This window comes from Sorex fumeus, unplaced genomic scaffold (assembly GCF_029834395.1).
Source record: "Sorex fumeus unplaced genomic scaffold, SorFum_2.1 ptg000014l, whole genome shotgun sequence".
Classification (NCBI taxonomy): Eukaryota; Metazoa; Chordata; class Mammalia; order Eulipotyphla; family Soricidae; genus Sorex; species Sorex fumeus.
The window spans coordinates 16933301-16948855 of record NW_026606071.1 but is presented as its reverse complement, the minus strand read 5'-3'; the positions used below and the strand labels follow the sequence as shown (position 1 = coordinate 16948855).

General features: G+C 52.1%; 1 protein-coding gene and 1 long non-coding RNA gene across 3 annotated transcripts in view; one reads left to right on the top strand and one right to left on the bottom strand.

Moving 5' to 3' along the window:
* Positions 1–2993: 2993 nt before the first annotated feature.
* Positions 2994–15555, top strand: part of SATB2 (SATB homeobox 2) — a 214319-nt gene continuing 201757 nt past the window's right edge. The window contains exons 1-3 of one of the 2 annotated variants that reach the window (XM_056111859.1): positions 2994–3087; positions 7110–7191; positions 11592–11819. In XM_056111859.1, the coding sequence (XP_055967834.1) occupies positions 3070–3087; positions 7110–7191; positions 11592–11819 (328 nt within the window). In that variant the 5' untranslated portion in view covers positions 2994–3069. Of the gene's footprint in view, positions 3088–7109; positions 7192–10176; positions 10324–11591; positions 11820–15555 lie in introns of those variants that run through there. The other variant, XM_056111860.1, reaches the window with a different exon arrangement.
* On the bottom strand, positions 6406–9788 carry LOC130021079 (uncharacterized). The gene is made up of 2 exons (XR_008792089.1): positions 9657–9788; positions 6406–7173 (listed from the first exon to the last, which is right to left on the bottom strand). It is a non-coding gene; the product is annotated as an uncharacterized LOC130021079 (long non-coding RNA).

Below are 15555 nucleotides of genomic sequence, written 5' to 3'. Positions count from 1 at the left end.
CTAGAAGTCAGCACATCCCTAGAAGCCCTTAATGTTTCACACTACACTTGTCTGAGGTTTCAAGCGATGACAAATTAGAAAAATGCGCTGACTGCAGCCCAGCACCTCAGTCTGAGAGTTGGGGGAGGGGACACCGCTGGAGGCACATGGGGAGGGGTGCATCTAGAGAGGAGGTACTGGTGTCCCCGATCTCCCAGAAGCTGCAGGTTCCTGGAGAGGGCAAGTGGGACCCGGCCAGGAAGCACATCCGAATAAGTGGGGCGCCTGACTCCTTAGAGAAGGGGCTCCAGGGGTGCTCTGGCATGGTGTTCTTCATACCATCAGCCGGAAGACCTTGGGGGTGTCAGAACATCCCACTGGACAGAGCTGTGCATTGGACCAGCACGGCATCCCCACTGCCCGGAGCTCACCCAGGGCCAGTGAGGTCTGTGTAGACAGACAGCAGACACTGCCCGCCCAGCCTGGGCGGCCACACCAGGCATGGCAGGGTGAGATATGATTCTATTTGACTTTCCAAATCAAAATTCATTGATTGGGTTCCAAAGAGTTCACGGCACATAACTATCTTAATTAAACCTGTTATAAACAGACAAATCACTTCTCTTGTACGGAGAGCTCCGGAGATTGCACCGGGTCTGGCAGAAGCCAGGCTTAGGGGAGACCCAGGGAAAAAAAAGTGAAGAAAAGCAAAAGAATGTGAATGAAGCAAAGACAAAAAAGAACGAAAGGGGTCTTTTCACATCATCCTAAAAGGACCAAGTCAAACCCGCATACTGGATAACAGGGACAGAATGGGGAAGGGGTGCTCTGAGCAGTTCTCGGTTCCCTGAGCAGTTCGCCACAGCGGGATCTGCAGGGGGAAGAGCAGGACGAGGTCTGGGGGAGACTGGGGTGTCTGTCCCGAGGCTCCTACTTTCCCCACTCAGCCCTACACTTCCTTATCTAATCCTTCCGTCTCTGCGTCCCGGCCTCCACTTCCTCGAGCTGGTGGATAGTGCGGAGAGGGCTCGGTACTTGGCCCGCTTGGGGAGCTGGGCCGGGACCACGCTGAGTTTCTTGAGCACGTGTCAGCGCAGCCAAGCGGCCAGGACCCTGGAGAAGGCAAGACAGGCAAGGGGCTTTGGGAACAGCAACTTGGCCAGTAGCAGGTGGGAAGGAACAGAGTGTGGGAAACGGGGGTACATACAACCCCACTGCCCACCCCCGTGCTCGCTCGGAATCGGCATCCGCAGCTGGCCAGAGCCAATGTCCCCGCGCGGATAGGCAAAGACCGTCAGGTGCTCGCCTGCGCTCAGCTCAGTCGGCGGGTGCCAGGGAGAACTTGGCGGCTCGGCCACGCTGAGTAGGGTGGCCAGGCGCAGGTGTCCGTCACCGATGTGCAAAGAGTCGGTCAGCCCGGAACACCCAGGCTCCGGAAGTTACCTAACCCAAGGCGATCCACCGCGCCGACTTGGGTCCCGCAGGCTCAATCTAGGCGAACTAAGCCTGTGAATTTGTTAGCTAGAAGCGGAAAGAAAAGTTCTCCCTAGCACAGAAACCCCAAGACAGTTGTGCATAGGTTTGGGTCTGTACTTGGGAAGTTCGGTAGCAACCCTCCCACCCCTTTTTGGATCGCGACTTTTAGTTCTCCTGACTTTTCATTGACCTTTTAGTGCCGGACCCCAATAATAATCCGATTCAGAAATTCTCTTCATTTTCGTTAGGCTGACTTTGGCAGGCACTAGTTACGTTGTTTCTGGTAGGAAATTTAAACTCAAGCAAATTTTAACATAAGCCTTTTCTAGAAAGCCCTTTAAAAGGTGTGTGTGTGTGTGTGTGTGTGTGTGTGTGTGTGTTTTATTCCATGCATATCGCTATGATTGAACAGAAACATGCTTAGATTACCTTTAGAGTTCTGAGATTTTGCTACAGGCGCCAGCAACTCTCCAAACACTAACGAACAGGGCTATTTGCAGTTATTATTCATGAAAGGTCTTTTATATTCTTTAATTGAGGCATGGTTCTTAGGTGGAAAAATTCTCTATGACTAAGAACATGCTTTCAAAGAGAAAGAAACAAACATTTCAAATGTGTTATCCTATAGAAGACTTCACGGAAAATAACAGATATCATTGCAATTCGAGAGCTGAAGTCAAAATGTCATAATAGTCAGTTAGAATACAAACTATTAGGGAAACCCTGAAGTGTCTTATCAAATCCAAAGGTAATATCTGCAAAACTCTCCTTCCCTGTGTTAGACTTGTATTGTGAGACTTGACTGTTGTTAACACTTTCATTTGACATAACCACAGTTCACCTTTGAAAACCCTCCACCACACAGCCACAATGATAATTGTTCTTCAGGTGAAGGACTTTTGAAACAAATAACTTCTTTCACACACTGGCACTCACGCCCCTCTCACCACATACACAAGCGCACACATAGTTGCCCCTTTTTTAAAAAAAAGGCTGCCACTGAATGAGAGGAGGGAGGGAGGGAGGGAGGGAGGAAGAGGTGGGGGGAGAGAGAAAGAGAGAGAGAGAGCGAGCACTTAGGTAACCAACAAACCCAATTACTAGACTTTATTGATACTAAAAGGAAAAGTTCCTCTCGTAAAATTTCTCTAAGCTTATTAGTTATTTAAATCAGCCCCAGGGCTGGACGAGCAACGCCCGAAGGCACCCTCTGTGGGCTCCTCGACTCGAGCAGAAGGTGTCGGCTCTCTGGCCCGCCGCCCCTCGCTCAGTCCTGGGCAGCCGGGGCAAAGGAAGGTGCAGCGAGCTAAGGTGAGCCACTTGGTAGGGGTGGCGGGTACGACCCTCTTAGAATTAGCTCCGCGTGGTCTGTGAGTATTCTAATTGAGGGAGGATCAGGTCACAGAGCCCAGGACAAGCTCGCGGGTGAGCAGGCCAGCAGGCAGGCAGACGCCCCGCCAGAACTCTGCGGGCTGGCCGAGCGGCTCAGCCTGGGGCGCCGCTGAGCTCCCTGTTGGTGCGGGCAGCCGGGTGCCCGCAGGGGTGCGGTGGTGGCCTCCAGGCGAGCGGCGGCTCGGGCGTCCAGGGCTTGTTTGGGGCTTGTACCGGAGCCTGATGACAGAGGAACGCCAGGTGAAATTTCCACCTTTCTTGGTTGCTGTTCCTTTCAGTCACACAGTTCCCCCAAGGTGTGCGTATGTGTGTGTGTGCGCGCGCGTGTGTGTGTGCGTGTGTGCGCGCGCGCGTGCCAATAGTCGTATTTATGGACATTATGCCCCTGCCTCCCCACGGGATTCCTCTAAGCCCGACGTAGGGGCTCTCAAGTCCCGCTGCGCGTGCAGCGCAAACCTCGCTCCACCTGGCTCCACCACAGGGCCTAGGGACCAGGCACCGCGGGCCGGGGGGAGAACTAAGCTCCGCGACTCGGCCGCCGGCACGTCCGAACCCGTCGCCCTGGGGTCGAGCTTTGATGGACTTAAAAGGGTGTCAGTGGGACTTCCAGAGACGAAGAGAGCAGGCGAGTCTCCAGCCTAGGAAAAGCCTTAGCTTCCCCATCACTCGGGCCGCGTTTGGACGGTCACACAGCCCCGCTCTCCGCTTCGCCTTCGGTCCCAGTAAGTCCCTGGGCCCGTGGTTCCAGGAGCAAGCTTCCTCGTCCTCGCAGAACTGGGCTCGAGACCAGCGCGGGCCCAGCGCTCTCGCAGTCACTCGGGTTGGGGCTGCCTGGGCCCGGATTCCTGGGGGCAGTGACCCCCTTCCCGGAAGGCACCCGGATTTCACGACGCAGACCGGTCTGTCTGAAGTTTGAGGGGAGGTCAGTGGTGCTGTGGCCTGGACATTCCAGGTGCATTTTTCTTTGCAGGGAGGTGGTTGGGACAAACATCGGTCGCCAGTGTTTTGCCTGTCAGGCGTTTTCATGTTGGGTGGCGTCCCTGCACCTCTGGCCGGGGACCTGCCCTTCGCTGGCGGGGTAACCAGCCCGAGGTCCGGAGGCGAGGCAGAGGGGCGGGCTCCTGGGCTCGGCGCACTGAACAGGCGCCGCCGGTTCCGGCCGGAGCCCACGCGGTGGCGCTGTGGAGAGAGGACGGCTCAGCTCGGGGCTGGGACCCCGTCGGTGACCCCGACTCGGGGGTGACAGGACCTTGATGAGGAGTCGAGGCCGCTCGCGAGCTTCCTCGCCGCCACCTCGGGCGGGGTGGGGGGTGGAGGGGCTGGACGTGGGACCGATCTCTAGGGTTTGCTCGGGAGCTTCCTGCGGGTGCAGAGCGCGACGCCTGGCTCCCACCCCTGCCGCGTCGCGTTTGGGGACAGGGCGGCTCCACTAGTGGTTCGTTTTCTCTCTTCCCTTTTGCCCAGTGGCCGAGGTCGTTGAAAGTGGATTTCGGTTCTAAAGCACTAGATCAAGCCGGGCGGTTTTTCCCGCCGCGCTGCTGCCCCGGGAAGATCCGGCGCTCGAGTTCTTGGCTTTGTAAGAAGAACCCGGGGACTCGAGCGCCTCGAGGGCGCTGGCTTGAGTCCTTGGAGTAGAACCCCCGGGTCCTGCGTCTTTCCTGTCGCCTAGCCTAGACAGACTCGGTTCCTAGCGAAAGCTCCGCCACAACACCCACGCAATGACTCTCCTAGCTTTCAAACCTGTCCCCGCTGTTTTCTTTCCTTACTTCGGTTTGGCTGTACCGTTCGCCCCATCCCCTACTGCTGGACCCCTGATGCTTCGCGTCTCTGCCCCAAGCGGTTGCTGGACTGATGGTCTCCGATGCCCGTAGATTCCCAGGGCCTCTGCCCTCCAAAACCTTCAGCCCCTAGGGGGTTTCTGCTTACCCCTCCCCAAGGCTGACTAGCTGCCACCGCACTTTTTCAGTCTGTCATCTCTTCAGGACGCCTCTCTCTCTCTCTCTCTCTCTCTCTCTCTCTCTCTCTCTCTCTCTGGCCGCGGGGGCTGCTTGTTTTGAGGAAGGGAGCCGGTCCCTCTGGCGCCGGTACCTTAGATGGCCCGACGGCATCCTTGCTGCAGCCACCCCGCCCAGACCCCCAGAGCCTCCGGGGGCGGCCAGGAATAATTGATCTTTGCCTGGCGCGGGTTGGGATCTGTCGGGGGCTCTGAAGCCAACGAGATGGCGTGAGGACAACGAAGTAAGTGTCCCCCGCCTCCCTGCGTTCTGCTCGGTCCCCAAAGAAAGTGTGCGAAAAGGGCTCCTGGAGCCCACCCGAGTCGACCTGTCCGTCTAGGCCGGTGGTTCCCCTCGGGGCGCTCTGGCCCGCACCGCCGATGCTCTGAGTGCCTTGGGTTTCCAGGGCCAGCTCCGAGGGGCTCTGCGGCGCGCTAACAGGTCGGTCGCCAGCTCTCCTGGGAACCCTGGACACCGGGACCGGGTGCGGACTCCCGCGGGAAGATGCGATCCCTCGTCCGCCCTCCTGGGAGTGAAGAGGCCCGGGAGGTTTCTAGGAGCCGTCGAAGGTTTTGGACGTTGACAATTTTTCCCCGCCCCCACCCCAACTTTCCCCGTGGGTGTACACGAATGGAGGGAAAACGCGGTCGACATTTCCAGAATTCTCCATGAGGTCACTCACGGCGCGAGGGCCTATACTACGTGACAGCACCACTAAGCCAGGGAACCTGGGCAGGGTGGCTGGGCCTTCAGAGGCCCCACCAGGAGCCTGGGAGTCATTGGACCGCACCCGGCCACCCTTCGCCTGTGCAGTAGGGCCTAGTGCCCCCGCACCCAACCGCAACTGGGGAATGCAGGACGGCAGAAGCAGAGCGCTAGCACTACAAGGTCCTCGGTGCCTAGGGACAAAAATGAAGACTTGTCGCCAGGAAAGTGCAGGAAACGGGGGAAGAAGGAGGGTGGCCTGATAAGAGAAAACGGGAGAACTTGGAAAACCGGGGAGAAAAAAAAAAAACAACAAAAGATCATGTACGTTAAAGTCGGGTAGAGGGAAGATCCGTTGGTTTTTAAACAAATCTCAGTGGGATTATGAAAGACAGACGACCTTTCACTAAATGACAATGTAAAAATAATTGGGGGTGGAGGAAGAAGGGGGAAGTCTAAGGAGAGTTCTCACAAAAACATCGAGAAGGAGGCTGAGGAACAAATATGCCCCCCAAATGTTAACTTCATGCTTTGAACGCTGGAGCAAACCATCACAAAATGCGCAAAAATGCATTTTGGATCAAATCATTAAAAAATACATAATTAAAACCAAGTCTTTACTCCAGTGTGATTTTGTTTTTAAAATGATCGGAAATAGACCACTTGAGGAATATAAAACGAAACCAAACCAAACTTTTGAATTATCATTATTTATTTACTGTGTAAAAAGTAGAAAGTCCTAGCAAAAGGTAAAAACGTTATTTAAAATTTCTTACTGTCAAATTTAAACATACTGGAAATAATCGCCTACTTCAGTTGAAATTAGGTCAATACAAAAACTGCGGTAAAAAGCTTATGTAATTTGAAACAGAAAAGGCCTTTATTAGGGACAAACTCAAGAGGAAAAATGTACTATGCATCACAAAACTTCCTAGAATTCTCATTTTTTAAAAAATCTTTTTTGAATCAAATGAAATTTGTAAAATGTGTTACTAAAAATAAATATACAAACATTCAAAACTCATTTGTGGTAATAATTGATAGCATTCCACTTTCACTGTTACATGTACTTTTATATAATTTGAGCTCTTCTGAACAAAATAATAGATTTTATCACTATAAAAAATGGACCAGAGGAAACTACAATAAAAATCAATGAATTTTAAGAGTTCAGAATCTGCAAGGAAACTAACCACAATATACATTTAATTGTATACTTTATTTAATCGCCCTTCTCAGGGGTTTAATAATTTAGAATCAATATTCCCTTCAAAACATAATAAAATATTTACACTTTATAAAATATTAACTGATTAACAATAAGGCTGTGTTGTTCCTAAGTGTAACACAAGTCTCAGAATCATGCTGTTGACACAAGCCTGCGAGGTTAGCGAAGTAATCTTTTGCAAAATGTAAATGAAGATCTTCAAACATTGAAGTTTATAAAATAGCTCATTAATGACTTAAGATTGAATCGCTCCAACCATTCACATCATCAGATATAATAATAGTGACGAATCAGACAGGAAAGATCCTGCCTAACCATTTGCATTTTTTTTCCAGAAGTACAGAAGTCCTAATATCACCAATTCTTCTAAGTTCCTGGACATTGATCCGGAGGAGCATTCTGCAGTTCAACACCAAGGTAAGGAAAGAAACAGCATTATTATCGTTAAGATATTAATAAGAAATGCGCCTTTCCCAATTTTGGAAGCGGGCTTTAACTTTGACAGTGGGGGGTGGCTTTCCGCAACACCACTGTCCCATTCGGATGTGCTATTACAGATAAAAGAAGTTTGTCGATCAAAAACTTACTGTTTGCTTCTTTGCCGCCCCATACCTTCTAGCTACCATCACGAGTCGATTTACTTGAGCCACTTTGTTCTCAGAGACTTCGAAATGTGCATTTTCTCTAACCGGCTCTTTTGGGAGAGAGGGGTGATGTTTAGGGAATAAAAACCAGGCAAAAGGAAAAACTGCCTAAATCTCTCTGGGTGGCTCCCCACAAGCATTCCAGTTCTGCTCTTTCTTCTCTCGTGGGGCTCGGACCGCCTCACGGGTCGTCTGGAGGCTTCTCTGGAACTTGGTGGGCGGTGTTTTGATTCGGGGTTCTCGGGGATCTGGGCGTTGAGACTTAGGCCAGGGGCAGGTTTCGCTTCTGGGACCCTTTCTCCACCAAAGGCTCCCCGCACCGGGCCCCTACTTTTGAGGGAATGGCCCTGCGCAAGTCGCCCACCTAGTGGGTGCAGCGAGTGGACGGCAGCCCCGCTGGGGGTACACTAAGGCTGACACTGCTCCCCATAGCCGGGGCACAGGACCCTGATTTCCAGAATTGCCCCCCAAGCGCGTTTCCCGAAACCAAACTTAGTTTGGCCCTCTGGCGCCGCCGTACAGCCAACGCTTCTTAAGGGGGACCGACGTTACAGGCAATGCTACGGCTGGGAGATCTTCGGGGTTCAGGGAATTAGGAAGGAGAAACGAGGTGTACTGGAGGAACTGAAGGTACCGCCAGCCAAGGGAACCTGTCCGGGCTCACGGCAGACGGGGACTCGCCCACCTTTTTCCCACGCCAAGTCCGGACGGCGAATTTCAGCCGGCACCCCGGACGCCCAGCGGGGCCGCAGCCCCTGCCCACGTGCTTTTCGTTAAGGAGGTCCGGCGCCCGGACGGGACCTCCGGGACAAAAGCACGGCCGGAGCCTGGTCGGCTCGCCTAGTGCCCGCGCCACCTTAAATGAGCCCCGCGGCCACAGTCGGGCTGCGGGCGACTGCGGCCACGCGAGTCGGCAAAAGTTTGTGGCTCAGTTACGACTTCGCTTGGATTTGCTGGGGGACGCCCCCGCGCGGCCTCCCGTTGCACCGGGAGGCCGGGTCATCACCACTCAGCTCTGCTGGCTCTCGCAGCTCGGAGTCCGAGCCGCTGGGGGTCCCAGGAGCCCCAGCCCCGCAGCCTGAAGACCGGCAGCCCTACCGCCCTCCGCACCACCGCAGGACGGCCTCCGGGCGGCCAGGGCAGCGCTGCTAGAGATGTCGCCAGCGCGGCCAGCGCTCCAGGGACGTCATCCAGGGATGCTTCTCGCCCTGCGCCCCCCGCGGAGCCCCCTCTCCTGCACCGCCCGCGGCCCGGCGGGCAGTGCCGGTGCTTCTGCCCTTCGGGACCCCCGGGCTATTGTTCCGACCCCGCGGCGGTGCTGGCACTGAGGGCGAAGCGGCCTGGTCGGCGCGCGCCGCGGCGCGGCTGGCCCGGGCCCGCCGGCTCGGCACGGCGCGGACTGGGAGCTCCGCAGCCGCGAGAAAAGTTGCTCCGAGGGGCGGGGGCGGCGGGGGGTGGGCGGAGGCGGGGGGTGGGGGAGGCGGTGGCCCTCCTATCTCGAAAGTCGAAAGTACTCCCGGCAGTTAGCGGAGCCCCGAGCCGCGGCAGCCACCGCCGCCTCCTAGGGGGGCTGGTCTGCGCCTCCGCGGGGAGACGCGGCGCGAGCAGCGCCTGCCGGGTGGCCGCCGCCTCCGCGCCGGGACGAGCGCGCCTAGGGGCTGGGCGAGGCAGCCGCGCCCCGGACCCGCCGCGGGGAGGAGGAGGACCGGACCAGGGCGCACCCACCCACCGGTCGCGGCCGTCGCCTGGCGAGGCTCTCGGCATCGCTGCGCCGAAGCCCGGTGCGCGCGGTCCTCGCCACCGGGCTCAGCAACCTCCGACTCGCCCCAACCTCCTCCTCCTCCTCCTCCTCCTCCTCCTTCTCCCTCCGCCCCGCCACCCACTCGCCCTCGCTGTCCCTCTGCTCCGCCGCCGCCCCGCCGCGGTTGGGTCGCCCCGGCTCACAGCGATTGATTGATTGATGTTTAATTTCCTGCCAGGCGGGGCCCCCCTCCCCCCCCGCAACCTCCTCAGCCCTCCTCCCCGCCCCCCACTCTCCTCCTTCCTTGCGGTGGACCAGTCTGGCTCGGGTTTAGATTTTACTCCCTCCCGCCCCCCATCTCCCCAGCCCTCATCCCGAAATAACCCAGAGACTTCCCCTACCCCCCTCCCAAATTATTATTTTGGAGGCGCTAGATCTGGGGACGGAAAGGGGGAGGGGGAGAAATCGGAAACCGAGGACAACCCAAAAGGACTCACTTTGCCTGATGACTCAACGCAACTAATAATCATCTCCCTCTCAGTGTGTGTCTCTCGGCGGCGTGTCAGTGAGTCCGGCTCTGGCTGCTGGCGGCGGCGGCCGAGGGGAGAGAGGCTGGAGGTGACAGCTCGGGCGGCCGCCGCGCTCCCTCCGGCGCGCGCTGCCGGCTCCCCGCGCCTTCCCGACTCGCGGCGGCGACACCAGCCCTGAGACTCGGGCCGCGCCTCCCCTCGAGCTGGCAGCCCGGCGGAGCTGCAGCCCGGCCCGCCTCCGCCGCCTCCCAGTTCTCAGCCCTTTCTCCTCCGAACCGGTCTCCTTCCCGAAGGTGTGAAAAAGGCTTTTTCCGCCTCCTGCGCTCCTCTTCCCTCCTCCGCCGACCCCTCCCCCGCTCGCGCTGGTGCCCCTTTGGAGGAGCCCTCCTTTCCCTCGTCTCCTCCTCCCCCTACGCCCCCTCCCCCCCAATCATCATCATCATAACAACCATCTCCGCTCTAGAAGACACCCTGACCCAGGACCTTACACGTTAGGACCTGGGGAAGGAGTACAGGAAGGAAGACTAAAGAGAACCCGGCCAGGCAAAGCGCCCCAAACTTTCCACCCTGGATTCGCTACTTTTGCTCCATGGACAGAGCCCCAGCCAGCCAAGTTACAGACAGACCGTGAGCAGTAAGTATGCGGGGCTACGGCTCCCGCGCAGAGCTCGGGACTTTGGGGAAGCCCCGGCCGGGCTGCGTTCCCTCCCCGCAGCTCGCACACCCTTCCCGGAGCGTCGTTCCCCCAGCCGCCCCGGCGCCGCAGATCTCCCGCATCCCTCGCACGCTCCTCTCACCTCCCCTGCGCGACTCCCACCTGGTCTCCGCCAGCCGCGCCAACGCGGCCGCTCCCGCGGCGGGGGCGCCGGGTGGGGCCGGCCCAGGCTCCCCGCAGCGCCCGGGGATGTCTGTTTCCCTGGCAGCGACGTTTTGTCGGGTGTTTCTCTGCGTCCATCGTCTCTTCCCCCCCCCCCCGCCCCCCGCCGGCTCCAAATCCCGGGGTGCCGACATCTGCGAGGTCCCGCGGAGTGCCCTGCTTAGCCAAGAGACTAAGGAAAACTTTTTTGGGAGAGATTTTAAGATTGAGGTTGATGAAGGCAGCGCCTGCATCTAATGATAGAAATGCTTTTTTCTTCTTTATTTTGTATTTTGCGGTGGAGCGCTTTTCAAAACTCTTGGTATCGATGGAAATCAGAGCGTCCCCAAATCTGGTTTGTAGCTCACCCCCTTATTATAGTTATTCTGGGGGTTATTCGACTCGACACTACCCTCCCACTTGGTATGGGGTTGCTTATTACTGTGGAAGTCGGTCTGAGTTGGGGAAAGAGGTGCGTGTGGTGGGACCTGCTCGGTGAAGGTAAATCCAGGAGGTCCCTTCGGCGGGCCCTGGGCTCCTGCCGTGCCATTCACAGCGCCTTCTCCGTGTGCTCCGTCCGGATTCGTAGGGATTTGGGGGACACCCACCCCCTCCTCCAGTGGGTGAGGTGTCTTTTTGTGAAGTTCGCTTCTGCAGTTACCCTGGCCCCCAGACAGCAAAGCTGTCACTCTGGGAACGGTTTAGGCCAACCCTGTCTCAATGAATGGGCCACTTCTGAGCGCCCCCCGGTGCGGACCTTGCCGGGATCAGCGAGGGCTAATTCTTGGGGAGCAGAAGAGACCGGGTGCCTTCGTGACACCATCCACCCCCCCCCCAGGCTCTGGACTTCCCTGGGGGAGGGGTGGGGACGCCCTGTGTAAGGTGGGGACTGGTCACCCGCCGCAGGCCCCTCGGGCAGCGTGGGAGGAAGTTTGTGCGGTTGCGGTGCGGCGCTCCGCCACTGGCCTGAACGTCTATCACGTGTGTGAGTGGTTTTCCCTCTTTTTTTTCCCTCCCCTTTCCCCCCACCCCCGCCCCCTCCCTAGGTCCCTGCGCGTTTTATTGCGACCTGCCGGTGGGAACTTTGTCTCCGAGTCGGAGCAGCATGGAGCGGCGGAGCGAGAGCCCGTGTCTGCGGGATAGCCCCGACCGGAGGAGCGGCAGCCCCGAAGTCAAGGGGCCTCCCCCGGTGAAGGTGGCCCGGCTGGAGCAGAACGGCAGCCCCATGGGAGCCCGCGGGAGGCCCAACGGCGCCGTGGCCAAGGCCGTGGGAGGTAACAGCCTGGAGCTGGGAGGCGCGCGCAGCCCGGGGCCCCGCGCTAATGGCCCGGGTGTCAGGGTTCAGGTTGATTAGGCGCTGTCGCGGTGTAGGGTTACAGGAAGTGGATTCCAGGTTGCCAAATAATGCCCCCGTCGCCTCTCAGCTGCAACTGGTAGCTTCATCGGAGTTAAAACAAGAAAGTGGTTTACCCAGAGGGTGGCATTTTTTGGGCACTTTGCCACTGTGTGCTGAGGTGTTGGCAGGTTTATGTCACAGCCAGCTAACTGTTTCTAGATTTTCCTCGAGAGCTTCTCAGCGATTCCACTCTCCTGCCTTTGCCTCGGAGGATCCGTGCGGTAGGGCTGAGGTGGAGGTGCCTGGCGGGGTGGACTGGTCGCCAAGGCTCAGGTGAGGGGAAGAGCAGGCAGGCGTGTTGGTGTTACCTTGCAGTCAGACCCTGCAGCCAGGCAAGCGAAAACCAAGTGGCACAAGTGCCTGCCACATCCCCACTGGGAAATAAAAGTGTCACCCAGGAGCTATCAGGCCCGTCTGGGTTTTAATCTGCCGTAGTGTAAAACTTTCCAGGCACACGCATTTGTAACTTTGTTCCGAATAGAGCACAGCAGGTAAACATAGCTGGGAGCCCCCATTTCTCTGCCTGGGAATGAAGTAGTTTCTAAAGAAACTCTTTTGTGCTTTTCACCACTTGAACAACGACAAGGCTTTGATTGAAAGAGGTTAGGAAAAGTGACTCAGACTCTGAAAGAGAGATAGGCAAAGAATTTTAAGCATGATTAAAATAGTTTCTATGCTATTTGCTTAGTTGCTTTTTTCTTACATAAAATGCTCAGTTATAAATGATAATGAGTTTTGGGTGTTGGAGACAAGTCACTGTTTTATTTTATTTATTATTTCTTCCGAAGATTTCCCCACCTATTCTTTCAATAGTAACAGTATAATTCTTTATATTAGCGAGTCCGACTCGATACAAAGCCCTGGCAAAACTTAGTGACAACTTCCAACTCCATGTTCTTTTTAGCCATAATACGTATTTTTTTGGGGTAAATACTTGGTCTTTAAAGAGTTAAAAATGCATTTTCTAAGATAGCACATATTTGTTTTTACTTATTTTTCTGTTGTTACATCTTCATGGTAGACACTCAGCATAGTTTCTCTTAGTTTTTGATATTTAATCATCTCCCTTGAGAAACACTTATACTGGCCATTTGTAAAGCTTTCAAAATTATTTGACCATAGATTGCGGCTTATTTATCTTCCATTTTCGGAACTTGAAAACATACTTTAATGAAGCAAAAGAAACCTGATGGTACTGTAACCCACCTTCTTAAAAGCAGTATTTGTTTATTGATGTGTTTGTTGTCTTTAGATTAGATTTTTCATTTTTGAATATATACATATAAAGGAAGCACATTGTGAATATTATGGGACCAGAACTTGAGGTAATATAAATTCTGATTATGTTTAATCGAAAAAACTGGAAATCTCAGGGGGAATATATTCTCAAACTCACTGGTCTTATGCAAAAAAGGAAAAACTTGGACATTGAAATTATGATTTCTTTCTGAAGACCCGATTAAATTCACTAATTGGAAGAAGTAGCTAAACATTTGAGTTAGTCTAATTGTATTAATTATTATGCTTTCCTAATGCAAGCTTGTTGTTCTATGTAAGAATAAATTATCAAAGAAAGGACCACACTTTATTGATAGAGATGTCCTTAGTGTAAAATAAGGGTAGCTGATTATATTTTTTAGATTATCGTTCACGTTTGAGCATTTACTACAATTTGATATTAGCTAAAATTATTAAACCTCCATGAAGATTTATTTCAACAAGAAGCATTAGTCACATTTTCTGAGCTTCAACTTAATTTAGTAATATCAAAGGCTTTATTAACTTCTTTCCAGCTGAAAATAAAGATGACATCATTTTGTGTCAATAAATATCACATATGATACTAGTAAAGTGCTTAAAATAGTTTATGATTGGTAGAATTTACAGTATTTTTTAAAGAAAGATTTTACTCTTGGGGCATAATAGATTTCTTGGAAAGACTTTAATTTTGAAAGTTTTAAAATATAATAACTTAGAACATTTCAGTAGTATAAAACTATTATTGAATATTAATGATTCTTTTGTGAAGTTTATATCATTTACAAATATACAGTGAGATGCTAATTTCTCTTCTCTATAACTTTTAATCATGTGCATTCATTGGAAGAAGCAAAATCTTTTAAAATGCATAGTATGTATTTAAACACCTTTAAAATAGTTTTCCAGTCATAAGTTCTTTGTAGCTGATCTTTTGTGAAAATAGTTAAAATATAAAATAGATTATATTGAAATCACTCTAATGCCTCTTGTTTAAAGTTTCTCTAAAAATAAATATAATTAGCACAGACAACTACAAAAATATTTGTAGCTCCAAATTACTTATTACCATTTTCAAATCCATTCCAGTCTTGTCAGTATTGCAGGGATAACTATAATAAAGTCTTCTAAAATTGGAACTCAAAATTTAGGAGTATGTACTTGTTAGTGTTTAGTGATTTTCTTTCTTAAAAGCTTTTGTTTTAAAATAAGGGAAATCATTAAGTTGATTGGTTGTTCAATAGAGTGGTATTTTACCCTTCTACTTTTGATAAACAGTGAAATGAGCAAATGTTTCTGAATGCTGTTCCTTGCAATAGTAAATTCTGCAGCGTAATTATTACTTACCTTTTTAGGGAGAGAACTTGCCAGTTTTGATGCGAACTAAGTGTTCATTAGAAAAAAGGGCATCATTATTTTGTGTCTGGATTTAACTAGTCTATCTGGCAGATACACTATCACAGTCTTCAAGGTTGCTTTTTAATAGGGGACTTAAAAGTTAGTGCATTATTTACAATGTGGTTAGCTTGAGAAGACTATTAGAAACTAGATCAGTTTTGCTTTGACTTTCCAACACTTTCCAGGACATTTCTTTTCTTATCTGAACAGTGTGTTTTAAAACATGTATGTAATAAAATATAAATGCTCAGATGTGCATGACAGTCAACTTTTATGAACGGTCCTCAGAAAATAAAAAGACTAATATCTCTTTAAAAAGCATATGAAGGCTGGGAGAGAGTTTAGAGCAAGCAAGAGCACGGTGGTGTTGACAGCTTTATATCCCTGCTGGGTAACATTCACTTACTAGAATTGGCGTCCTCTCTCAGCTAGTAATTCACTCCATAAGGATTTTGAAAAAGGATGATTAATGGTGGGGACATTTATATTTGTGAAATCGTTGATTAAAATTTACAGGTCTATTTGAAGATTTAGAGAGAGAAAAAAATTATTAAGCCTGACAAAAATAAGAATCAGATGATCCTTTCTAGCACCATTAGCACAAGTACTTAAATTATCTGCTGCATGTAATGCTTCAGCCATGCAACCTAGAGCATAAAATGAAAGTGATGCCAATCAACTTTGCAGAAGCAGCTAAGCATTCTCCTTTCCTCCTGGACTGCTGAAAGGCACTGGCCAGTTGTGCTGTAATGGCTATAAATTATTGTGCTTCGTTCATTGTTAACACAAACATTTTCATTTTTTAATGTTTGGCTTAAAGAGGAACTTTCAGACAGCTTTATTTAAACTGAATGAACAGCGCTTGAGTATACCAGATGGTGTATTCACTGATAGGAGGCATTAAATATCAGAAATCTCTTTGATATTTTTAATTTTCCTATAAATTTTGAATTTTTTTA